The sequence below is a fragment of the Phyllostomus discolor genome, chromosome 3 (genome assembly GCF_004126475.2).
Source record: "Phyllostomus discolor isolate MPI-MPIP mPhyDis1 chromosome 3, mPhyDis1.pri.v3, whole genome shotgun sequence".
Lineage (NCBI taxonomy): Eukaryota > Metazoa > Chordata > Mammalia > Chiroptera > Phyllostomidae > Phyllostomus > Phyllostomus discolor.
Genome location: NC_040905.2, coordinates 206,295,964 through 206,320,731, shown reverse-complemented (window position 1 = coordinate 206,320,731; position 24,768 = coordinate 206,295,964). Strand labels below are relative to the sequence as shown.

The 24,768-nt window shown below is 51.9% G+C and overlaps 2 protein-coding genes across 4 annotated transcripts in view; one reads left to right on the top strand and one right to left on the bottom strand.

The window, feature by feature from the left end:
- The window catches only part of PSMB7 (proteasome 20S subunit beta 7), a 53,720-nt gene extending 31,510 nt beyond the window's left edge, over positions 1–22,210 (top strand). The window contains exons 7-8 of the mRNA XM_028527289.2: positions 19,100–19,251; positions 21,975–22,210. Coding sequence (XP_028383090.1) covers positions 19,100–19,251; positions 21,975–22,086 — 264 coding nt within the window. The 3' untranslated portion in view covers positions 22,087–22,210. The remainder of the gene's footprint in view (positions 1–19,099; positions 19,252–21,974) is intronic.
- A 998-nt stretch (positions 22,211–23,208) lies between these two features.
- NEK6 (NIMA related kinase 6) overlaps positions 23,209–24,768 on the bottom strand; it is a 72,233-nt gene continuing 70,673 nt past the window's right edge. For 2 of the 3 annotated variants that reach the window (XM_036022203.1, XM_036022202.1), the window contains exon 10: positions 23,209–24,696. In XM_036022203.1, coding sequence (XP_035878096.1) covers positions 24,586–24,696 — 111 coding nt within the window. In that variant the 3' untranslated portion in view covers positions 23,209–24,585. The remainder of the gene's footprint in view (positions 24,697–24,768) is intronic. The other variant, XM_028517304.2, reaches the window with a different exon arrangement.

The window sequence follows — 24,768 nt, the reverse complement described above, 5'->3', positions numbered from 1 at the left end:
GTGCACGGTATTTAAAAATCCATGACAGGCAATAACAGCAACTTGGAAAATTCTTTTGCTAGAATCTCAAGTTGAGAGCTGCCAAAAGCTGAGAGGATCAGATCTGCAGTGGCAGCTGCTGTGCCCTACAGTTAGAATTCTAGACTTTGAAGATGCTCAACTTAAAGAAACGAAGACTGCAGGCTTAGCCAATTTTTGCAGGTTTCTAGAGCTCTGGCTCTCTGCCTTTTGAAGATGAGTTGCTGAATCTTCTACCACTGCCTGAGGCGTGCTAACACCAGCAGGGTCTTTTTTCTCCTAGTCCTAGTGTGTCTTCAGTTTAAAGTAGCACATGCTTGGTGCCAACTGTTGTGGTCCTCTCCCTGGTCGCAGTACCGAGGGATGAGCTCTTACCCTGTACCCTTCAGAGAGAAGCTGTGAAGATAGGCGGTGACGTAGGCAAGTGCCACTCCAGCTGCCTGATTTATGGAGTCATACTTCACCGCTCAGCAAGTGCTGGCCTCTGGAGAAGCCCGTATGGATTGCTGAAGACGCGAGCAGCTCTTTCCCTAAAGGCTCGCGGTTACCTCACAGACGTGAAGCCAAACACCTAGCTACGGAGGAAGCAGAGTTAATCTGTCATTGCAGGCAGCTATAGATCCACTTTAAATAATGAAAGAGCTGATGCCAATATGGTATCCTGACAGCAAATCTTAGAAGTAACTCTAGGGTGTTGTGGGTTTTTTTTAAGTCCTGTAATAGAAAGACACTGAAGTCACCCATGTCTTTGTGTTCTGCAGATGGACAGTAGTGCAAGAGCTTGGCATTATTTTGATTAAAAAAAAAAAGACTCTGTTCGGTTTGGCAAATACACTGCTCCTGCAGGAAAGCATGGAGCATGGGCTCAGTGCGGTCTGACGGAAAGGGGCACGGGAGCCCGCTGAGCATCGGGCCTGCGCCTGCTTCCCCGAGCTCTCGGCGGGGCTCTGGCCAAGCCACGGCCTGGACTGTCTGGAAGATGGGAATCCAGAGGCCTTCCTGCAGGCTGCTGTCGGGGTTGGACGTGGTCTGTAAACCACTTTATGGGGTGGTGGTCACACAAAATTGTCTCTGAAATACGGCGGCTGCTTCTGTTTTTCATTCAGTAGTAGGATACAACCACCACGTAGCAACATCTAGCATGATTATATGTAGTTGCCATCCGGCTTGGTGATTTATAGCATAATACACAGAGAGATACGATTCTTCTTTTCCATCCGAACGCTTAAAATTGGAGACAGCCCTAGACAGTGGTCACAGTGACAGAGGAAGAAGCCTGTTTAGCACACATTACAGGCTGTGGAAGGTTTGCCCTTTTGCTGTGGGGGGAAGGTATTGTAATCGTAATAGCTGGTGCTCGTTGAGTGCTTCAGCTGTGTCAGGCTCCGTTCCAGCTGCCTTTTCTGCATCATCTCACATTTCAGCAATCGTGTGAGGTCTGTACTTAGTTATACCCATTTTGTAGAGAAAAAAGTTAGGATACAGCGAGGTCAAATAAATGTCTTGCCTGAGGTCACACAGCTGCTCAGTGGTGGACTCGTGGCTTGAGCCCCGGTCATTCTGGCTTCAGAGCGCTCTGACGTCGTGGATCACGGCGCTGTTCTGCTTCCCAGCTAGGCCCGCGGATCCGTGACAGCAGAGCCGGGAAGACATCTTATTCCAGGTGAGCAGAGCTGCGGGCTGCTTGGTCTGTTCCTCGTCTCTGATGAGGTCTCGTGAAGACGGCAAGGAGCTAAACAGGTGCTGAAGGAACCCAGGAATGGAAAGGTGCAAGGCAGTTGGAAATGCAGAGACTCTGGGAGACAGGAACAAGTCATTTAGCTGTGGAAGATACTTTTTTCCTCTTTGAATTCTAGATTTTGTGTTCATCTTCTGTTTTGTACCCCAAATATCCTGTGATTGATTTTTCTCCCCTAAGTTTTCAGTTGTCCTCTGTAAGAGAGCTCTATTTCTCTAGATGGCTGGTGTTCAGATGGCGTGGCCCTCTTCAGATTTAGTGACGAGGTCGGGGAGCTTTCAGTGTTGGTGAATGGCATTTGTCCGTTTGAGGCAAATCATGAATAACTTGAACGAAAATAAAAAAATAAGCAAGACCATCATATTTGAATAATGAGGTGCTCTTTTTTTTCCCAACTGCCAAAACTTTTTAATCTTTGTCAACAATTGTTCTGTCCTCCGTCCTATTTAGGTTGCATCTGTGCGGCTCCGAGCTCAGGAGCCCTGACAAGCGGCATATGAATGCTGTATTCATTAGTGATCTTGATCCAAATGCCTCTGTCCCTGCCACGGGGGCTCAGGTGTGGAAGCCGCTGGCTAATCCCACCAGCTGACATTCAGAGGCTTAATGACTCCATAGGAAGGTGACCACTTGCTGGGAGGTTTGCTGACGGGACCCACGCAGCAGACAATGGAGATCAAGGAAGACTATCAGTGTTTAGCCGGAGCACCTTCCTGCGCAACTTGAACCCTGTTGGCATCAAACAGAGTTTTAAGTAAATGAAAAATTAAAAAAAAAAACCCTGACCTTCAGTAGCTATCATAACAATGATACTTCTGTCTGTATTGATATTGATGGTGTTTGAGACTATTTTTCTTGTAGCACTTACTTTAATAGGTGTCCGTTTAATGAGCTGAACTTGACTCACTTGTGCTGGTTTTTAGATTTTAAGGTTATGTTGGTCTGGTCACTACATCTGTTTAGGTGTCTTGGGTGTCTGGGAAAAAATACATAGTGCCAAAATTCATTGTTACTAAATATTTTTAGGGCTTCATGCTGACATTTGTGTTTGTTGTGGTCTCTGGCATTTAGAAAGTGACTGTTAGAATGCGAGTTCTTGGGCTGGCTTGTGAGATGTCGCTAGATGTTCTGATGCTGTTTAGTCTAAAAATGTTGGACGTCTTATTATTGAAACAATAGCTTCATTGAGCTACAGTTTACTCTGATAGAAGTTACCTACTTTAAGTGTATGATTCTGTGTTTTTTGTAAATTCGGAGTTGCACAGCTGTCGCTACATTCAGTTTAGAATATTCTCGTCACCCGCAAAAGACACCCCATACCCATCGGCAGTCACTCCCCACACCCCTGACTTTCCCAGCCCCAGGCGACAACTACCCTGCTTCCTGTCTCGGGGGACTTGCCTGTTCTGGAGGTTTCCTATGGCAGGAATCATACAATCTGTAGTCTCTGTGACGGGCTCTTTAACGTACAGTGTTTTCATAATATTTCACTCCATGTTGTCGCATGTAGCGGACTTTTATTTCTTTTCTTACGGTTGAATAGTATTCTGATGTATGGATGTACCACATTTTATTTAGTTGGCGGACATTTGAATTCTTTTCACATTTTGGCTCTAGGAGTGATGCTGCTATGAACATTTGTGTAAAAGATTTTGTGTGGACATATATTGTTATTTTTCTTGGTGTAGACCTAGGAGTGGGATTGCCAGGTCACACGTTTAACCTTTGAAGGAACCGCCAGACTGGGTTCCAGAGTGGCTGGGTCACTGGCAGTGTGTAAAAGTTCTGATTTCCAACCCTCAGTAGTACTTGTCTTTCCGATTGTAGCCATCCTGGGGGGTGTGAGTTGGTATCTCATTGTGGTTTTGCTGGATTCCTCACTGCTTAGGAACTGATGCAGCTGTGGAGCTGTTTGGATGGAACTGTTGAACACTCTGCACACTTCTTTACGTACTGGATTTGGGCACCGATGGGATTGGCTGTGCATTTGTTTAAATACTGAAAGGTCCCTTTTAGAGGCTGTCCCTGAGGCTGTTTCTGTCCGTTTGCTTTTGGTCCTAATTCCTGCTTATTAGCTCTCCTTAACACCTGAAGCATTCTACATAGTAAATTGTGTCTTTATTTTTGGGTCAAAAATGTATTAATTTTCCCCAATAATTTTTACTCTAGTTGTATTTAATGTAAAGCATTAATTTTTAGAGATGTCAGAACCCAAAGATTTAATTTCTGGGACCCTGATTAGAATTATTTTTAGTAGCCACATCCAATGGAATGAAATAGTTAATTTTTAAAATGAACCGATATTCAGTGGGTGATTTGGAGAATTACTGTTAGACCTTTAGAATAGGTGGTAATGAGAAGACCCTGTTGGTGGCTAAAGCTTCTCACTAGCATCAGAGTTGTATTCCTTTTAAAAAGTGAGTTTTTTCTCCTAAGTTTGAACCCACTGGTAAGCCAACCTTGGAGAGGCAGAAAGGGACTTCTTCAATTAAGGTTACTCCCTTGGATCTTGTTCACATTTTGTTTTCTTTCTAAAGATTTTAATTGATTTACTTTTAGAGAGAGGGAAAGGGAGGGAGGGAGAGAGAAATATCAACGTGTGAGAGATACATTGATCAGTTGCTGCTCACATGCACCCCCTACTGGGGACCTGGCCGCAACCCAGGCATGTGCCCTGACTGGGAATTGAACCTGTGACCTTTCGGTTTGCAGGCCAGTGCTCAGTCCACCAGCCAGGGCTTCTTGCCCACATTTTCATTTCGTGTTTTTTTATAGGGCAGATGGAAGTTAAGTTGAAGTTCAAAGGAGGATTTTGGGGGAAGGGAGTGAAGGAAATTTTAGAAACTTTGTTTTACTCTTCCTGTTTAGTCTCAGGAAGTAAAAGAGTGTTACAAGGGAGAAGGCCAAGAAGGAAAGGTATAGTTTAGCAGAATTTCCAGTCATCTGGGAATGGATTCCTCTTGGGGCCTGGCCTCTGTAATTCAAGAATCAACAAATCTTAGGAAGGTGACCTTGTATAAAATTTGAAGTCCTCTGTTTCCAGTTTTTTGAGGAATAATGAAAATACTACAAACAATATAACTGCCATAGCTAATGACTTTGAGAATTCTTTGTTGATTTTTCTGCCAAAAATATTTCTGTGCAGTCCCCCTGCACCATCTTCTATAATACTGAATTTGTTTTCTTACATAATCAGTATGGAATCAGTCAGCAGTTACTTACTGGGGACCAGCTGAATGTAGGGCATTGCGCTGGGTGCCGTGACCCAGAGGTGGTGCTGGAGAGGCCGTTCTGTGTGGCGGTGGGAAGTCCTTATGCAGCCGCATGCAAAGGAGATGGAAAGAAAAGGAGGGACGGTTCGACCCGGGAGCAGATAGGTCATTGTGTGTGATGCATTTCTTTGGAGCAGGTGTTCCATTTGAAATGTTTCACTTTACACGTTTTCTACAACCGGAATGTGGGGGGAGATATACCATATAGGAGAAACATTTCACAAAGTATATTGCGTGCTGCACCTGTGGCAGAGATCCGGCAGGCAGAGCACGTGGCTGCTTTGTGACCAGAGACGTTTTCATCAGAGGGGCGAGAGCTAGGTTCAGGGATGATGTTGAATAGAAATAAATGTTCAGCGACTTTGAACAGTACAGGTGGAATTAGAAGGGAAGTATTACCGCTAATAGAATATTCTGCATCGTGATGTCAAAGAGAAAATGGACTTCTTTTTCTGTCTCTTACCAAATCGAAGTGTCTGTGCTCACTTGGGTCTCGGGGACATGATTTAAGGCACCAAAAGTGGCCCTATCTCAGTTGTCTTTTTCTTTTTGAAGAGTTTATTATTTTTAGAGCGAGGGGAAGGAAGGAGAAAGGGAGAAAAACATCAGTGTGTGGTTAGCTCTCACTCGACCCCTACCGGGGACCTGGCCCACAACCCAGGCATGTGCCCTGACTGGGAATCGAACCGGCAAGCCTTTGGTCTGCAGCCCATGCTCAGTCCACTGAGCCACACCATCCAGGGCTCGGTGGTCTTTTTCTGTTACTCAGGCAAAGTCGTAGCTTCTTGGGAAAAGAAATAAAAGATGTTCTTTTATACACTGATTTCATTCTATTTTAGAAATCTCATTTTGTAAAAGCTTTGAATCATAACCATTTACAGAATGGTGGTTTTCAGGGGGTGAGGGGAAACCCCCCCAAATTTCACGTCAGAAGCGAGGCAGCACTGCACACCCAAGAGGTCATCGGTGGTCAGAGTCTTGCAAGCTCCTGGACGCTGGCATCCCACTTCTTGTGTGCAGGTTAGAGAGACGCAAGAAATGAAATACAGGACTGAGTGTAACTGATGGTAGCTCAGACTCTTATAAGTTTTGCCTTGGCAGATAATTTGGCATAAATTGTTAATGTAAATCTGGGTTAGTGGTGAAGACGTTATTTTAGTAAAAAAGATAAACTGCTGATTAATTCAGCATAGAACTCAATTACAAATTGAAAGTGTCTCTGCGGGACTCCCGGACCCTAAAGACGGCAGATGTTGAATTGGTACTCCAGCATATTTCACGGTGGTATGAAATATTAACATGGTTTATTATACTTGTGTGGTGCGCGGGATCCGGGGGGGCTGGGTCTGTGGGTGTGCACAGCAGCCAGACATCACATGTTTGCTAATATACACTGACGTGTGATTAAGAATTTTAGGAAAGTTTCTTCTTTTTTTTTTTTTTTTAAATGAAATAGCTCTGTGGAAATAATTAAGTTTAAAATAACATTTGGGCTAAATATTTAAAGATGGTACCTATGTACATTTACATTGTACATGTAAATTAACATAAAAATGGTAAACTAACACAGACTTTTTAAATGGTAAGTGGGACCACTACCTATAAGAGTAGGGAAACTTGAGGGTTTGGACTGTATTTTAATGAGTTAATTGTCAGCTTTCCTGGGCTGGAAAGTTTTCATGGGCTGCTGTGCTGTTTTTACCTTCTGATCTAAAACATATGGTAATTTCAAAATGCCCCTATAATTTGCACCCACAGAGAAGTTTCATTTCTAGCCAAAGAAAAAAACACACACACACCAAAAAAAACCCTTCACAGTTTTCATATATCTGTATCAACTCAAGGGGGTGGGGGGAGTCAGCAAATTTTATGTATCAGAAGATCTGAATAAATGAAACTGCCAATGTCTGAAGGGCTTGGAAATTCTTAAGAGGCATGAGAATAAAGTTGGCTTAGATGAGATATTTCAAAGCCATTACTACTATTATGACAGTTTTTTTTTTTTAATTTCACAGCCTATATCAAGTCTAGGTTTTGCTAGACAAAGTAAAAACAGTTCCAAAAATAGCCAAATGATTACGGTAAGAATGAATACACCCTGGATACATTTTACTGTTATGAAGGTATTTTTAAAATTTTAAAAAGATTTTATTTATTTATATATTTTTAGAGAGTGGGGAGGGAGGGAGAAGGGGAGGGAGAGAAACATCAATGTGTGGTTGCTTCTCATGCGCCCCCTCCTGGGGACCTGGCCCGCAACCCAGGCATGTGTCCTGACTGGGAATTGAACCTTTAGGTTCGCAGGCTGGCACTCAATTCACTGAGCCACACCAGCCAGGGCAGTGAAGGTTTTTTTAAAAGGTGCTTTCTCAGAAACTTCTGAGACACACAAAATTTGGCAAAGGAAGAAGGACAGTGAACAAAGAAACCAGAAGTTTCTTGGTACCTGCATCACAGGAGAACATTTTATATCCCTCTTGGAGTGGCCATTAAGGCTTTTGTGAATGTTGAGAGGTGGTGGTCCTTCTGAGATGCGAAGGGCGCCCTTGCGTGCCATTCCCCGAGTGTTGGTGATCTCCGGAGGGCCAGGGGCAGGCTCTGTGCTGGTTATGAGACTTGGCCCCTTTCCTAGAGACAGTTAACAGCCTGCGGGGTGGCCAGGCCCCCAGGCAGCTGTGGGAGTCATGATGTGACAACTGCGTGTGAACAGTGGAGGTCAGCACAGAAAACAACTGGTGGACGCTGGGGGCGTAAGATGGCCTCAGAGCAGGTGACACCTCACCTGAAATTTTTTTGTCTTGGGTTTGAGGAAGGAGTGGGGCAAAGAGGCTGAAGAGAAGGACAGGAGACCGTTCCAGAGGAGGGGTCTCACGTCCAAGGGCGTGGGGCCTCCTCCTGCTCTGACTTCTCTGTTTGAGTCTGGAAGCTCGGACAGCGGGACATCTTTGGAAGTACGGGGCCGAAACTCCAGACGGTGTCTAAAGTTCTGGGTGGTCATTTCCCGAGCCAGTGTGGCCTTTTAATTAGCATCCGCCCTTCAGTGTGGGATAAGGCCGCGCCTAGCATCCCTGTCCCTGCATGTGAATATTTAGTTGAGAAAGCTGCCACGTTCCATTAGTGATGGTCGTGTTCCGGCAGTGGGTGCAGGAGCTGTGTAGACTTTTCAGATGTCCTTTGAGACTCCCGTTGCAGTGTAATTGGGAGGTGCCGGTACTTAGTGTGTTGTGCATGCCGGAATGCGAGATTGCCTGCTGTAATGAGAGCCCAGCAGCGCACCGAAGGGAGGTGCGGTTTTAACCTTAGCAGACAATGTTACTTGTGGGTTTCTGGGAGGTAATTTATACCACTCCCGCCTAACCCTGACATGGTGCAGAAACAAAAAATGTTTAAAAATGGTATGAAGTTGTGCTAAATAGATATTTTAAAATTCCACCTACTGGTACAGGTTTTTGAAAATATTGGCCATGAACATTGTGTCTGTAGGATGCGATCACACTAGTAGTTGTCACCCTGCCGTGGTGTTGGAATGCAGTTTTTCTAAAATTGGCACTTTGGGTGATGTCAGAATATTAAAAAGATTTGAGGACTCATTAGGTTACATTCAAACACACTGGTTTCTTCTGATCAAATCAGTGGAATTGGGTGGCCGGGGAGTGAAAAAAGGGCGTGATGGAAAATACGTGCGTGGGCTTTGAAGAGGTCTGGGTTTGAAGGTCGATTTTTGCCTCCAGTGCAACTCCTGTAGCCCTAGTTTTCAAAATACAAAACCTGTCGGTGAAATGGGCTTGTGTCATTACTTGAAGGGCAGGGATTGGTGGGAGGACTGTGCCTGTACATTGCAGTCTGGCTTACCAGAAGTTTGCTCTCACCCTTGGGCAGCTGCTTGCTGTAAAAGGTTAAAGGAAAAACTAAAGTGCACTTGGCTTTTCTCGGTCAGTTTTAGTTAAGATTTACAAAATCAGCAAATAGCCTGATGGGAAAACTACGTTAAATGGTATCTTTTTTATTGACATGCAGGATGGTTAAAAAACAGTTTGACTCATTCCATTTGATGAGAGGTTTGATACATGTATTTTACGGAAATGGCACCATTTGGACGTGGGGCTGATGCGGTGAGTTTGATAGGTGTGGGTTTGCTTCAGGACTTGACGAGGGTGCTTTCTGTGTTGGAGACACTCATCAGGATGGTCTTAATTTTGCCCAAGGGAACAAGCCAGATGAATAATGTAATGATAGAGTGGCATTATTTAAGCAATATACTTGCAACTTTGAAAGAATTTTGGAGGTAAACTACTTTATAACTATAAACCCACGCTTACCTGGCTGATTACATCTCGGGGTAGACAAGCACCATCCCTCTTTGGAGACGAACTGCCGGGCGGCCCTGTTGTCGGGAGTGACTGGAACGTGGGCCCTGGGGCCAGACAGAACTGTGTTGGGTCTCAGACCTTCCGCTTGTTGGCCGTGTGCCTTCACGTGGGCCATTCTCCCTCGAGGGGCCTCGGGTTCCCGGGCGTGTAAAATGGGCAGGCGGGTAGTGCACGCCTTGCAGGGCGGTTTGGAAGAGCGAGTGGGAGAGAGTACTTGGCACAGGCCTGCTCACAGTGGATACAGGCTCCTTCCTGCCTTCCTCTGGGGCAGTGTTTCTGGTGAAAGACAGTAAGTGGAAACGCGCCACTCGGTACCCGTCCCACTGATGGAGCAGTCCGCTCTGTGTGGGAGACGGGCACGTGAGCGCAGCCTTCTACGGCATCACTTCGAATTTCATTCTCACCACAGTGGTTGCTTTCATAATTGATTTGCTTTGAATTAGGGGCTGAAGGAATAAAACACTGAATTATTCTGAGCTGCCCCTTGCACTGGCCGTTCTGAAAGAGTGAGGGTTTCGAAAACTGTGTGTGTCGGATCGGGTCAGGTCGGCGTCCACCGCGTGTCTGCGGCGTCCCAGGTGCTGCTGGCAGTGTCTCCGATGCAGAGAGCCCTTGGGTCAGCCCTCACGACCGTCCCGGTGCTAGGTGGTGTTCGGTGCCTCTCGCAGAGGAGGAGATGGGGACTTAAAATGTCGAATGACTTCACTACCACAGTCAAATAGCTCATAGGTCACAGGATTCGACTCATACCCAGATCTCTTGGACACTCATGCTTTTGAACCCTTTGCCTGTGCCTCTTACTCCCCCAGCCCCTGCTTCCACCTCCGTGATCAGTGTGATGAATGTGTCTGTCGGCCCCAGATGTTAGCGTGTGCCCCTTCAGAAGGCTCCCCCCCACCCCCCCAAGAACTTGAAGTAAGAGTGTGTCTGAAGGCCGCGTGTGCCTGGGGCCCCAGGAGTGGGTGATCACGCAGGGGCCTCGTGGCAGAGAGCCCGAGTGCGGAGCCCCCCAGGATCTGAGAGGAGCTACGTGTTGCCGGGCCCGTCCTCCTCTGCTCATGGCTTTGCCTCGCACGTGGCAGACCCTCTGCTTGAGCTTCTCTTTCCATTCTTTTGGGTCTTGCCTTCACGGTCAACCAACTCCTTACACTTTTTCTCCCGCACGCCCAAGGCCAGGCAGGCATGTTCTGAGAGCCCCTGCCGCCACTGAAATGGCACTTAGATGTGGGTTCTCGCCTAAGGCTGGTTGGCTGGTCAGTTGGTTTTTCAGAAAAACCTCCGTGTGCTTAAACTGGCCCTACGTTCATCCTGTCCCTGGGTGGTGATGCCCGTAAGAGTGTCTACCACGGAGGCTTACCAGTGTCTAGAGTGTATGACTAAGTTCATCCTTGTCTCCTGTCAGCCCACTGGAAAACTCACTGCCAAGAAGTTACGCAGGCCTTTCTGTGAAGGCCAGGTTTGTCTAGTTCAGTCAGGGACGCCTGAAGTCCAGGCGACACCCCGTGCCTTCCCTCTGCTGGACCCCACCGGCCCGTGCTGGGTGTTGTGATCACCTGCTCTCCTGGCCCTGCCGCTGGCTGCTTCTCCCCTGCTGCTCCCCGGCTGCAGGTTCAAACGGCGCAGATCTAACCCGGTCATCCGCCAGCTGAAGGTGTTCGCGTCCTCCCACTGGCCGGCCTGAAGGGCCAGCTCTCTGTGGCCCGTGAGGTTCTGTGGTCGTCAGCCACACTGAACTTCCTGCCTGACCACACCTTTCTCCTTCCTGTTTTCATGGCTGTACACCTGCCCTCACTTCTGCCCCGTGGCTCGCCTGCCGTTTACTCCTGTGTCGGGAGGCCGCCCAGTCTTCATCGCCTGCCCCCACGGGGCCTCTGTGCACCCTCGGCTCCATCGTCAGGCCTGCCTCCGAGGAGCTCGCATCTGTTGTGAGCTCACCTGCACGTCCTCTCTGGACTCCGCACTCTCCGTGGGCAGGGTCTGCGTCTGCTCAGACCTCACCCCCAGCGTCTGGCCCGGTATCGGTGAGAGTGTTAGTGTCAGGTCCTTGGTAAGGCTCGCTGAGCTAAGCTGCCTTGTGAGCTTCTTTCCGGGGGTTTGCGTCCCTCGAAATTGGCTTCGCTTGTGGCCATCCTGGCACTTCCTAGAACAAGGGTGCCCTGTGCTTCCTTGGTGCCCGTCCAGTCCTTCCTGACCTTTACGAGGCTGCGGAAGCAGGATCGCACAGTGTGGTCCCGGCGTAGCCTTCCCACACGCGCCCTGACTCGGCGGGGCTCCCCCTCCCCAGCCGTCGGAGGGGGATGCGCTCAGTGGGAATGTGCTCTTCTGTTTTACCTCTGTTTTATATCCCAAGGAGCAAATTCACTTCGTTTCCCCCGCCTGGTTCCAGGTGATAGCCTCTTCAGCATCTCCAGGAATATACTGGCAGAGTTATCCCACTGACTGCATTGTTTTATGGAGAGGGAGAGAGAGAGAGAAATATTGTTAAGATCTTATTACTACCTGGGGCAGCTTGGTTTTCATTTGGAGGGTTGTTGAACATATTTCTCACTTTCTTTAAACTCAGTCTTGTTTTTTTCTCTGATTATATTTGATTCAGTGCAGCCTTGCAAATATATATTTGTACACACATATGCTGTGAATGCTGATTTCTCCTCCTCGTGGAAAGCAATATGTTCCCGTTTCTCTTGGTCCTTTTCCCTCTGGAAGCGTAGGTGTTTTTCCTTCTCTTCACTGTCTCAGCATCCAGCGAAACCTCTGGCCCACCGCTGATTTTCCTGTGGTGGGATAGGCGGACAAGGCTCTGGCGATGCCAGGCACTAAGTCGGCTCAGACCCCCAGCTCCGTGTCTTTGGGCACGTGGGCCAGCGTCAGCTTCCTCTGCTGTGGGGCAGTGATTCTGAGGAGACAGGAAGTAGCGTGAGGGTTTGGCTCGGACCCAGGGACATGGTGGGTTAGTTCTCTCACATCCTCGCCTCTTTCCTTCTGCCCTAGAACTTGCTAACAGTTCTGTTTGTGAAATCTCTGTGTCAGGGACATTCTCGTCCCTTTGTTCTTCCCAACAGCCCTTGGGCAGAGGCACTACTCCTGTTCTTCCGATGGGCAGCCTGTGGCTCAGCGAGAGTTAAGTGCTGTGTTCCTTGGTGACCCAGCGCCCTGGGCTTATCTCACCTGCGCTGGGCTGGGAGAGCCTGGCGTGGGCCTCCATGGCCGTGCGGCCTCGGTCATCTGCCCTCCCAGCCGCGAGTCCCATCAGTTGGATTTCGCTTCCTTCTGCGATCTGGGACAGGCTCGGTTGGCGGTTCCCTGCACATCCCGCTGAAACCCTTCCCACCCCTGCTGAAAATGCCTTAAGTTGCCCCTGCACTCACAGCAGATTTGCCTGCATCATTTGCATTGCTCAGATCGTGGGTGCCGTCGAAAGCTAATGAGGAAAGGCAGGACAGCACCAGCCAGGCCTCAGAGCCAGTCGCTGGTTCACTCCCGTCCCCGGGCACACCCAGCAGCAGCTGCAGCTTGATCACACCCGACGTGCCCGGTGCTCGCACGGGTGGACTGTGTTTACCTGGACAGCTCGAGCCTGAAACGGAACTCAGACCCCTTCGCTCTTGCTGCAGAGCCCTAACAAATGAAATTAACCTTTTCCACTGTGAAACACATGGCTGCGTGTGGGACCCATCAGGTCTGCTGCACGGTGCAGGAGGCATACTGCTTCGGCGGGGCTGTTTTAAACACTTTTTGAGCTCTTTAAATTCTACTCAACCACCAGCGACGAACGACTCCTTCAGGCCGCATCAGGGGCCACAGTCGGGACCTCACGCGTCGTCAGGCCGCTGCAGGCCGCCGCGGTCAAGCCTCTCCCGCGGCGCCTCGCCGTCCTGGAGCGCTCTGGTTCCCTGGGCCCCGGCTGGGACCGGTGCAGCTTTGGAATCCCCCCATTTTTGGTATTCTGTGTCATAATTAGTTTTGTCTTTTAGTTTGGCAAAGCCAGAATACATTTGAAGTTGATGTTTCTTTTTTCCCCCATATGTTGACATCCATGCCAAGCAGCGCGCTAGCTGCCCGGGCGGCGTGGTTTCAGTGCCCGCCTCCGAGACCCGGCCCCCGCCGCACCCAGGCCCCGCCTGCTCCGCTGCGGGCTGCGAACGGTGGCTGCGTGTGCTGCTTCCCACTGGAGTGGCAGAGGGGAATTGTGGGTGTTCCGAGATGAACGCGGACCGCTTCACTGCTTACTGAGTAAAATCCTTAGTTTTTAGTAAAGGAGCAAACTGTTACGAAGTAAATGTCCTTATAGATGTGGTAGCAAGTAGGAGAATCGGTGGAGGTTGTGTGCGAGGTCAGCGCTGAGGCCACCTGCACCCTCAGTCCCCTCAAGCAGGGGTGGGAGAGCTGCCGTCCCCAGCCCCTGGCGTGGCGGTGGGACGGAGGGCCGAGGGGCCCTGCCGCCTCGCCCTGGAGACCGGGAGAGCCCGCAGGGCTCTGTTCCTCAGGAAGAAGGCCGAGTTTCTTCTGTTTTCAACCCCCTTAACGTCTGCACCTTAGCCACGTAAATGAAATGTATTTTCTGGTATATAACCGCTTTTATTTTTTAAAGAATGAAAAGTATTTTAGTTATAAATTGGTTGTTTCAGATGACTTACCATGTACGTGTATTTTCACGTGCCGAGTCTGTATCGAAAATAACGGTAGGTTCGCAGTCGGACGCATGAGCCGAATGGTGCCTGTCCCCAGTGGGAGTAAGGCGCTGTTTAAAATACGCCACTGAACAGCTGGGCGTAGGAGGCTTACTTGAAGGGTATTAATTTGATTCTGAGCTGTCCAGGTGCCCATTGGCTGGGCACCTGCATTGTGTCCGGTGACACCCCCAATCTAAAAATCGCTTAAGCGGGAAGAGAAATTCGATTATAGCTGTGGACAAGAGTGATGTGGAAAAGTTTCCTTGCAGTACTGTTTTGGCCTGCACCGCGTGGACGCCGAGGTAATCTATCAGTTTGTGAGTGTCTACAAAATGCAACTCTCTAGATAACAGGTTTAAAGTAAAGATTTAATACAGTCTCCATCTCCTATGATGTTGCAGTGACAGTTTAAAACTCATTCTCTAAATCTCAGCAGACTTTATAGCCAGCAGTGGGCCAATATAAAGTTTAATAGCATTACAACACATAAATCATCTTTTAAAGATGCTACTAGTAGCTCCAATATTAAATGCAGACAATCGCCTGTGTTATAAATAATTTATCAAACACCATTTCAGATTAGCCTTCCATGCTGAGTTATTTATTTTAGCCTTTTCTGTATGATTCCTAAGGCACTTTTTGAAAGATCCATTACTGGTCAGTTTAATGAACTTGGGGGTCTGTTTTGTCCCCTCAAGCACTCGGGTACAGCTGTGGTGACCATTACGTGGCCGGCGTGGACCTCTTTGTGCCTTTTACAAGTGCTGCCCATTTGTCATGTGGCGGTAAATGGAGCTGCACATTGGAGCCCAGGGACGCATTGTGCGATGCAGTGATGGAGACAAACAGATAGCTCTATAAAGTGCTGCTTGTCACAGCCGCCGCGCCGCGCAGTACATCACTCTCCGCGTAATCTCATTTAAGAAGCAGGGGCGGCCCGGGGGACTGCTGTTCCCGGTTAGTTTGGTCTTTGCAGCCATAAAGCAGGAAGTGCTCCTTTTATATTCTCTGAACTTTTAGGGAGTGTGCTTTTTGCTTGGATTAATTATTGTAGGGACTTCTCCACGGCACTGGGTGAAGATTTGTCAGCGGGTGGGTTTGGGCCTCCTCCTCCTGGCCTGGGCTTCTGTCCAGGCCGGCTCTGCCTGGAGACGGGCTGTGTCTCTGGGAGCCCTCAGGCTTGTTGGTTAAGTAAGGTACCGTTGGTTAAGCAACAACTATGCACCAGACACTAGAGTAGGTGCTTTTCGTACTTTAATTCTTGTAGCAGTTTGTGATGAGTCCTAATTTATCATCGCTGGATTACAGGGGAGGAGAGTGAACTCAGAGAGGTGCGGTGACTTGCACAAGGCTGCACAGCAGTAAGTAGGAAACTGGGAATTCACACCCACTCTGCCTGTGCCCTCGTGTGCCAGATTACCTTGGCCCTAGGGCCCCACTAATTTTTAGCCACCAGGGTCATGGTGATCTTTTGGTTGAGCACTTCAAAGCAAGAAGCTGCCGCCACTGGCCCAGAGGGACGTTTTTCCAGTAGCCAGGATGAGCCCTCCTGGTCCATCTACACCTGAACCCGTGTTCCCCTGCGATTAGCAACGTCGGTCTGTGAGCAGCTGGCCTGGGCGGACGCCGACCTGGCAGCGGGAGAGTGTCGCACCTGGGCCTGGCCAGCTGAGGTCTCAGGCTCAGCAGGGACCTTGCCAGAACCCTCTGTAGCAGCTGTCCCCAGGCAGATGATGCTCGGATCCCGGTCACTTTGCATGTTCCCGGAAAGGGAGGAGCGGGTTCCCTGTGAAGAATGAGTCCCAAAGGAGGAAACGACGCTTCCCGCATTTCCTGTGGGCCAGAGACAGACAAAAATGTGGTGTTTTCCCTACCTCTTGCTTTTCGTTTGTGGTTTTCCTTGATAGTTTTCCTAAATATTTGGTGGCACGTGTTAAAGACAAGAGTTGTTTAATTGTGAGATTCTGCTACAAAGAAAACACAGGATGAATATGCCCAGTAGCATATTTGCATATGTGTCTGGAGTGCTGGGGACGGAAATGCTGCGGTAGAAGACGGTGTTCGACGACGTGCGAGGCAGGGACACGTGAGCGGCTGTACTGTGTGAGGAAGACTCTGTGCGAGTGGGGGGTGGGCAGTAGCAGAGTAATCTGCGTCGAGAGGGCTTTGCGGGGGTGGGGACTGTGTGAAAGAAGACTGGGTCTCAGTATTGATCTTTGTCTTACTGCACTGTAGAACTGTTTATCTAGGCGGCAGTCCGTGGGCAGCCTGGGGAACGCAGTGCTCCCCATGCCCCTGGAAATGGCCATCGGAGGAGCTGGCCCACAGAGAAACTGGCAACCACCGCCCTCCTTTTAAACCTGCCCGAGCTCTGGAGATCCTTGGTGACGGGGGAGCGACACACTCTGAATAAGGGAGCTGCTGTCTGCGGTCCCTGGCTTGGCAGTGAGCCTGCACCACCCCCCTCCCCCCCTCGCCCTCACCACAGACATGACCTGGGAGCTGGCGAGGTGCTGTGGCTGGCCCTGGACTCTTCGCCAGCAGCGTGACCGTGGGCAAGGCACTGACTCTTCCCCAGTTTCTGACAGCACCGACCTCAGAAGGGGGCAGGGGCAGGGACAAGGGCGCCGACCGTCGGACTGCTGACTCAGCACGGTGTAGTGGGCACTCAGGGAGACCTAGGGTCCGTGCACCCGAGTCCTGCATCTGCGAGGAGGGTGGGACTGGGGGAAGTAAGGGACTTGGGAGAATTTTTTCCTTTAAGGAATTTTCTTCTGTAGAACTGAGGAGGAAGAAAATTTAAAAGGTATGGTCCCAGGTTTTAAAAGCCTTTATTTTACACTTAAATAACACCACACTTGATAATTTTATGAATAAAGTTATATATATTTCAAAAGTGTACATTTTTAAGCTTCATGAGTTTATCTACTGGCAGGATGTGTGTGAACTAGAGGAAGGCTCACCTCTGATCCCAGCACTGCCGGCCTCCTGGTAGCTGAGTGCCCAGTCTCCTTGAGTGACACTAGATACGCGTGTCTGGAATCATGTGTCCGTTTCAGTGTCCTCCGCGTCTCCCCCGTCCCCGTCCCTTCCCCACCCCCACCCCCAGATAGGAAGTGGTGTGGGACATTTAAACTGCAGCCGGCAGGACTTGTGACGTCCACTGGGTACTGTTGGCTGGCCCCAGGCACCAGCAGCAGCGATGGCAAAGCAAAGGAAATGGTAGAACAGCAGGGCAGAGAAGGGGAGGAGAGACGGGAGGTCAGGGGCAGGGGGATCGGGGTGCCGCCGGCACGGCACGTGTGCCCGTCCGGGGTGGGAGTTGGAGCGCATTCACGTCAGCCGCGTCTGTTAAGTCAGTTACCGACTTTTGCTCTTGGTCTGGTGGCGGCAGCAGCAGCAGCAGCCATCTCCTCCTCGGAGACGCTCCCTGTGCCCCCACCCGGGCTGGTTTCTGGTAAGGCTGTGGCCTCACAGACTGTCGGGAGTCTTGGGAGAGAATTCCTGTTGAGAGGATCCTGTTTGAGCAGACTCTCACGGGGCTGCACGTGTGCAAGCGAGGAGCCGCAGAGGTGCCCGTCAGAACGTGAACAGACCCGCTGGAGTGAAGACCAGAATAACCCCCAGACCTTGCTGCGTGGTGCTGAGGGTCCCCCTTCCGTCAGAGCCTTCTCCGTCCTCCTCTGAGTCTGCAGAGGGCGCTCATGTCCCTGGAATGCCACCTCCTGGCTTAGGGCAGGCAGATCTCGCAGCAGGAAGTCAGAGAACCTGCCCATTGATGACCTCAGGCTGGAATTTGGGGTGGGGAGTCTCCCTGCTCACAGGATGCTCTTTGGTGAGCTCTTTAGTTTAGCTTGCACGTTTATCAGCCTGACTGTTCTGGTGGGGTAGGCCGGGGCTGCAGCCCAGGTGAGAGCCCCTTCTTGGAGTGATCGGCTCATTTTTGTCTTTGCTGCATGCAGCGCTTGAACTTGGTGTTCCCCGGGTCCTTCCTTGCCTCCTCCGCTGCCTGCTTTCTTTTTTCACTGCCCTGTGTTTTGAGTGCGTGGTGTGTGACCTGCCTCCAGTCCTCTCTGTAGCTCCGCTGACCCAGCCAGTGTGCCCCCTGCTCCTTCTCGGGGGTCCGCCGGCCCTCACCACGCTGCACTGTGGCTCCTTGGGTCCGAGCCCCCGCTGGACTTCAGGCCCCTGCAGAGCAGGGGCTTTGGGCTGTCCCCCATACCTGCGATCCTGGCTCCCAGCACAGGACCCGGCATGTGGTAGGCCTCCTTGGAAAGGAAATTAGTTGATCCACTTTTTACCAGTAACTGTCGGGGACTCAGATTTGCTGCTTAAAGGAGAAGACAAAAGAGCGGTTCCAGGAATGAATTACTTCAGTGAACTCGTAGGCTCGTTACTGGGGGAGGCGATAGGTTCTCTTGGGCAAGAGGTCCCACCCCTGACTGTGCCACCATTTTTCCAGAACTGTTGTTGTGTTTTGGTGTTAGTTATTTTTATCTGTGATGTCGACTTTCTCCATTGTGGCACCAGGAAGCAGGTTCCAACCACTGTTGGATATTTTCAACTAGGGGTTAGCAAACTACCACCCATGGGCTGAATCCAGCCCATCACCCGTTTTTGTTAATAAAGTTTTATTGGCACATAGCTGCACACGTTTGTTTACGTATTGTCTGTGGCTGTGTTGTGCCATAATGACTGGGTTGAGTAGTTATCACAGAGGCTATATATTCACAAAGCCTAGAAATACTCCCTGGCCCCTTTTACAAGAAGAGCTGGCTGACCCCTGGATAGCTACCCTCCGTCAGCCCGTCGTCCTCAGCCGCGTGGTGACGGCCTCACTGGAAGCAGGTGTTGAAGAGGGGCACGTGCGTGAGGGGGTTGAGAGGCCTGGGTCCCACACTGGCCGGGCGAGGAGCCTTTGGCAGATCATTGTGGTGCTTTGATCTGTAGAGTGGGCGCTGGAAGCAGTGCCCCCCTCACAGACGAGTGCACGCTGCCGGGCATCATGGTTGCCGTTCTCTTTCTCAGGAGGAGGAAGCCAAGAACCTGGTGAGCGAGGCCATTGCAGCTGGCATCTTCAATGACTTGGGCTCTGGAAGTAACATTGACCTCTGTGTCATCAGCAAGAGCAAGCTGGATTTTCTCCGTCCGTACTCAGTGCCCAACAAGAAGGGGACCAGGTGAGTGGAGGGGTACAGTTCTTCCTGTGTCACTCAGCTTCCGGGGCCACCCTGGACCTGCCTGTGGCATCCAAAGTTCTCGATTCTGACTCGTGTTGAGTAAATCCAGCCCGCACAGCAGACCTTCGAGACAGGATTTGCTTTATGATTCTGGGCCGCTCTCAGGTGTAGGAAAGTGATAGTTTGTAAAATGCGGACGGGAGAGATGGTATGAGGCCCAGGAAGGAGCCCTAGGTGGGGCGTCTCAGGGAGAGCTTTGAATTACCCGCTGAACTTTCTCCAGATGCATTTTTCAGGGCAACCTGCCCATAACTTTTCCTCGGAGTGGTGCAAGAGTCCTCAGTGGTTAGAAGCCCCTGGCTGGGAGTCTCTGAAAGTTAGCTGTGGGAGCTAACTGGTCCTTCCCCCTCTCGAGGGGACCGTGCCGTTGGGCCGGGGCTCGGAGCAGGGCACAGGTCGGTCTGCAGCACGGAGCTGGCAGGGCTCCAGCCCTGGTGGCTGGTGTGTGTGCAGATGAGCTGCTTGTTTGCAGTCCCGCATGGTTGTCCCGCTGTTGTCCACCCTGTGGCTCCTGACCTCCTGGAACCTGAGCAGCTCAAGATGTGTGGGTCTGAGCTCAACCTCCAGCCACATTCATCTGAGGACAGCCAGCACGGGAGCTTCCGGGGCGCTCGCTCTAACTCCCACAGCAGACGCTGTAAATCCCAACCAGCAGTCACTTGCAAGGACAGACTGGAGCACGGAGCCCCGGCAGGTACTCCTGGCCGTGTGCACTCAGCATTGCGGACACCCCGTGTGTTCTTGACGGGGTAGTGCAGCCAGTGGCAGAAAGCTCTGACTCAGTGGTTGGGGAAATGCCACCACCCGGCCTGGTGACTTTGGGCAAGTCCGTCTGCTGTCTTTGAGACGATGGAGCTAGACTAGGTGCTCTCTAAGGACCCCATGGAGCTCCTGGGATCTTCAGCAGGAGCGAAGCGACCTTGCAGGCCTGGGGCCGTGTTGGGGGAAGCGGACTTTGCCGAGCTTTCTGAAGCGGGAGCAAGTACGGCTGCTGGTTTCACTCCACCTGGGCTGAGCATTGTGTGGGGTGAGGATTCTGGAAGCCACGCCTGAGCCATTGCAAAGGAGTCCTTGTCAAAGGGAAGTGCGGCCGGGGCGTGTCTCCCTCCCCTGGGGCGTCGGTCCCACGTGTGTAGAGGAGACTGTAAACGCACAAGTGCAGAAACAGAACAGCCCCTCAGGCCAGTGAGCGGTGAGGATGCTGTGCGGGGTGCGGACGGGGCTGGGCACGGTGTGGCAGGTGGCAGGAGCCTGCCCTCTGGGCAGAGCTGCCCCCCCACCATGGTGCCCTTTACCGTTATCTTTTCTGCCAGTGGCTGGCTGTTGGAGGCCCTGCCTGGGTTAGGGGCACCTCTCCCAGAGGGGATGGTCAGGGTGGGGCAGAGCCTGAGGCCCGAGCAGGCGTCCTGTGCCCAGTCCCAGAGTGGGCCTGGGCCTGCACATGCCTGTTGGCCCCTCTGCTCTCAGCCCTCCACGGCCCTGTTTCCCAGCCCACTGTTGCTTAAGGTGGAGGCCCTCCTGCGTGCTGCTGAAACCAGGTGCCACAACCCAGGGTGGTGCGGAGGCTCTCGTGTGTCCAAGGCGCCCCCAGATGCTGTGGTTGAGATGAGTTGGGCACACGGGAGCCACGGGAGACTCTGGCTCCAAGATGACAAGCTGCCAAGAGTCCAGTCGGGGGGAAGGAGCCACACCTTCACACTAACTCGGGGAGGGGTGGGCGCACCATAAAAAGGTGCAGCTGCGGGGGAGTGTGGAGGGCAGGGAGGTGCGGCAGAAGTAAGTGAGGGCCTGCTGCTCTCTGGCTCGAACTCCCGAATTCACACAGAGCTCGGTAACAGCGTCCTCGCATTTCTGCTTCCTGCTCCCTGAGCAGGGAGTCCCTTTCAGAGGATGGGTTTTCCAGGAGCACGTGGCCATGGCGCAGCCAGGGGTGTTCTGTTCGTCCCTGGCAGGTTGACAGAAGTAGTGTCCCGGCTGGGGACAGGCCAGAGGAGCAGGTGGCTCCCTCCTGCACGAGAACTAGCAGTTCGGCTGCGTGTCTTGGAGACTGCCTTGTGCTGAGACCTGTCGCGTTCATGCCAAGAAAGACGGGGTTGGGTGTGTCCTAATGGGGACCCACCGTGTCCCTGCAAGGGACAGTTAACTGTTCTTCCCTGAGTCTTGAGAGCGGTCTAAGGTAACAAGCCAGAGTCTGGCTCTGGGTCATTTTTATACTGTTTATGCTGCAGATATCTCTCCCGTGTTCAAGGAGACAGGTCTGCCTTGTGGCTACAGAAGAGAGAGGTGGTGGCAGCTTAGTGAAAGGGCTCGCCTCCTGCTGGTTACTGAGAGGGCGTCCAGGAGGTGGAGCTTGAAGGCAAATGCCCACACGCTTTCCGGCATCCCCTGGGGCCGGTGAGGCGGGCAACGGCATGTGAGTGCCCATAGGGCGGCCGGGGACCTATCTCACCTTTCCGTGCGGTCCACCAGGTGTCCCTGTTCCATAGCCTTTGAGAGCTGAGGACAGTGGGCCTTGGGGCGGGTGGACACCCTGGGGTCACAGAGTTGGGGATCAGGAGAGCCCGAGTTCCAGGCCAGGCCTCGAGGCCTCGCCTGAATGAATGTTCCTCCCTCCGTCGGGCCCCTTGAGGGGACCTTAACTCGTGGATGTTTTTCCTCACCAGGTCTGGCCAGTACAGGTGTGAGAAAGGGACCACTGCGGTCCTCACTGAAAAAGTCACTACCCTGGAAATCGAGGTGCTGGAGGAAACGGTCCAGACGATGGACACTTCCTGAACGGAGCCGGGGGATAGCCGGGCATGGCTCTGGAAGACGGGGGGCAGTGGGGGTCCCTCTGTGAGACACTCATTTGGCTCACGTTTGCTGGATGAAACCCAATAAAAACCGAAAACCAAACTGAGTGGCTGAGGTCTGGGGGCTATGTGGGGTGTTTTTGTTTTTCGCTGTTACGGCCCCTCACCCTGGCCTCCCCTCGGGACGCCGCTCCCTCCCGAGGGCCAGTCTCTGCTCGGCGGGTGTGCGAGCCACGAAGCCCTGAACACAGGCGGGGCTCCCGTCGCAGGGGGTCAGCTCAGGTCACCCTGGCTCTTCAGGTGAGTGTGTACACCTGCCCCTCGCATTAACGTCCTTGTCTTTGTTTAGGGCGGTCCCGGGGCTTTCTCTCTTTAATTTTCCGTTTTCCCCTTAGGGTGAGTGCAGCGTAGCCTGTCCCCCGGCAGCCCCGTGGGGAAGAGCGAGCCAGACACGATCGGTTCTGAGGACCAGTGGGAAGCAGGTGGGTGGACGGGCTGCTTCGCCCCAGCCGCAGAAAATGGGTCAAGCTCCTCTTAAGGCAAGTTTCGCAGAGGCCAGAGGAATGCTGGGGGGTTACTGTTTGTAATTATTAGGGCACACTCATTTCACAAACACTTAGGCCTGGAGAGTGGGAGAAGTTGTATGCCTCCAGAGGGTCCTAGTAGGGAGAGTTATTCCTGTGACGTGGGGAAAGCCAGTTCATCTGTATCTCATGCTGATTCTCCCAAAGAGGCACAGGAGGGCCTCAGGACTTCAAGCAGAACATCTGCAGAAATCTGCCTGGAACCCGAAAAACTTGCGGTCGGAGGTGCTCGGTAGGAGACCGGGCCCTGACTCTCCCCCAGGGGAGCGTGGCGGGGGCCCAGCACCGGCTCTTGGGCCAGCCTCCCTGGTTAAAGCTGCCAGGAGTGGGGCAGGGAGAACAGGGGAATTATTTAGTGCAGCGACTTGACTGATTGTCAGAATTCTCTGGGAGCTTAAAAAATTTCCAGGATTACCCAGAATGTCCGGGTCCTGAGAGAATCGTGTTTTTAAAGTGGCCCCAAGGACCTGCGCTGCGGCGTGACGCTGTGTCACAGTGGCCCACGGACCAGACGCGTCCACACGGGTACCCCCGCCCTCTTTATTCCAAACACGGAGAACGTGTACAAAGCGAAGGCTGCGTCGGAAGAAATCTCTCAAACTTGACAGTGTTGACAGCAGAACAGATTTCACATGTGGGCAGAGCGGTGGCCCAGCCCAAACCCTTTGTCCCGGGGTGGCCCTGCCGAGCCAGGGCGCCCACAGAGGGCGGGCCGCGCTCGCTCTGGGGGCCGAACTGTCGCCAGCTCAGAGGATGACGGTGTGGACCATTTGAGGATTAAACTTGGGTGTAAAGACAAAATTCAAACTATATTTCCTCCAGAGCTTGAGTTTTCCTTAATTTCACATTTATAAATTAGTCTTCACAGTTAATCCTATTTGGGAACCAGAAATGAAGTGGCACATCATACATTAATTCTTGACTTCCCATGGCCCATGGACTTGGGTTTTGTGAAGGGGTGAGCGGCTTACCGTGTCTGGACTCTCTGCAATGTGCTAGACAACGTGCATATTTCATATCAAATCCAGCACCCTGAGGGTAGGGATTACCTGTCCACTTCACAGGTGAGAAAACTAAGGCTCAGAGAGGCTAGGAAACTTGCCCAGGGTCGTGGTGGGAAGTTGCAGAAGGAGAACTGGTACAGAGAGCAGCCCGAAGGCACGGTTTGCTTGTATGTTTGTGGATCCCGTGCTTGCTCTCCACGGAGGAAGACGCTAACACCGACCCTGGGGACACCGCGTGCGTCGGGCCAGGCGGGGACGGGGCGCCTGGGAGAGCCGGGCGCCTGCCTTTCCAACAGCGTTGGTCTCCGAGGCGCTGTGCCAGGTGCTGGGTCCTCTGTCCTCCTTCATCGACTTACAAACGCAGATAAACATATTAGGAAAATCTCCACTCTACTTTAGAAAATCATGCCCGCTTTATCCCTTTACTACAGAGTAAATTAAGCACACAGCTTGATTGAAAAGATTCTAAGGGCTACACTGAATGGGCCCCCAGCCACTTCCAGAGGCTCACTGCAGCTCACAGGCCCCTGCGGCTGTCGGCGTCAGCGTCGGCCTCGTCCAGTCACTGCAGGAGCTGCCCTAGAGGTTCACATTGCAGGCCAGTTCGAGGGCTGTGTCGCTGGCCCACCGAGCCACACGCCCCGGGTTAGCTCGGCCGAAACCGTCCACGACAGTTTAAAGAAAGGACTTGGGTTTGATCACCAGTAACAAGGCCAGGGCCCCTCCCCGCAGCTGCTCTGCGTCCAGCGGTGGCTGTGAGGCCTGGCCCCCTGGGGGAGCCAGCCTGCCGAAGCCTCGCGGTTGGTCTGGGCTACCGGGCGGCCACTCTGGAGAGGAGGCTCGAGGAAGGCGGAGAGGTGCTGGCGCTGATGAGGACGCACGCCGTGCCCGCGCTCAGGTGCTCGAGGTCCACACGTGCATCTGCTTGGCGACCTGGTGCACGTACCCGATGTCGGGCCTCTGGTTGGGGTCAGGGTAGATGCACGCACTGACCAGCTCGCGTAGCTGCAGGGGAGAGGACGGCTCGTTATCTCGAGGAAGCGGCAGCACTCGGTCTGCGTAACTCCCTGGTTGACT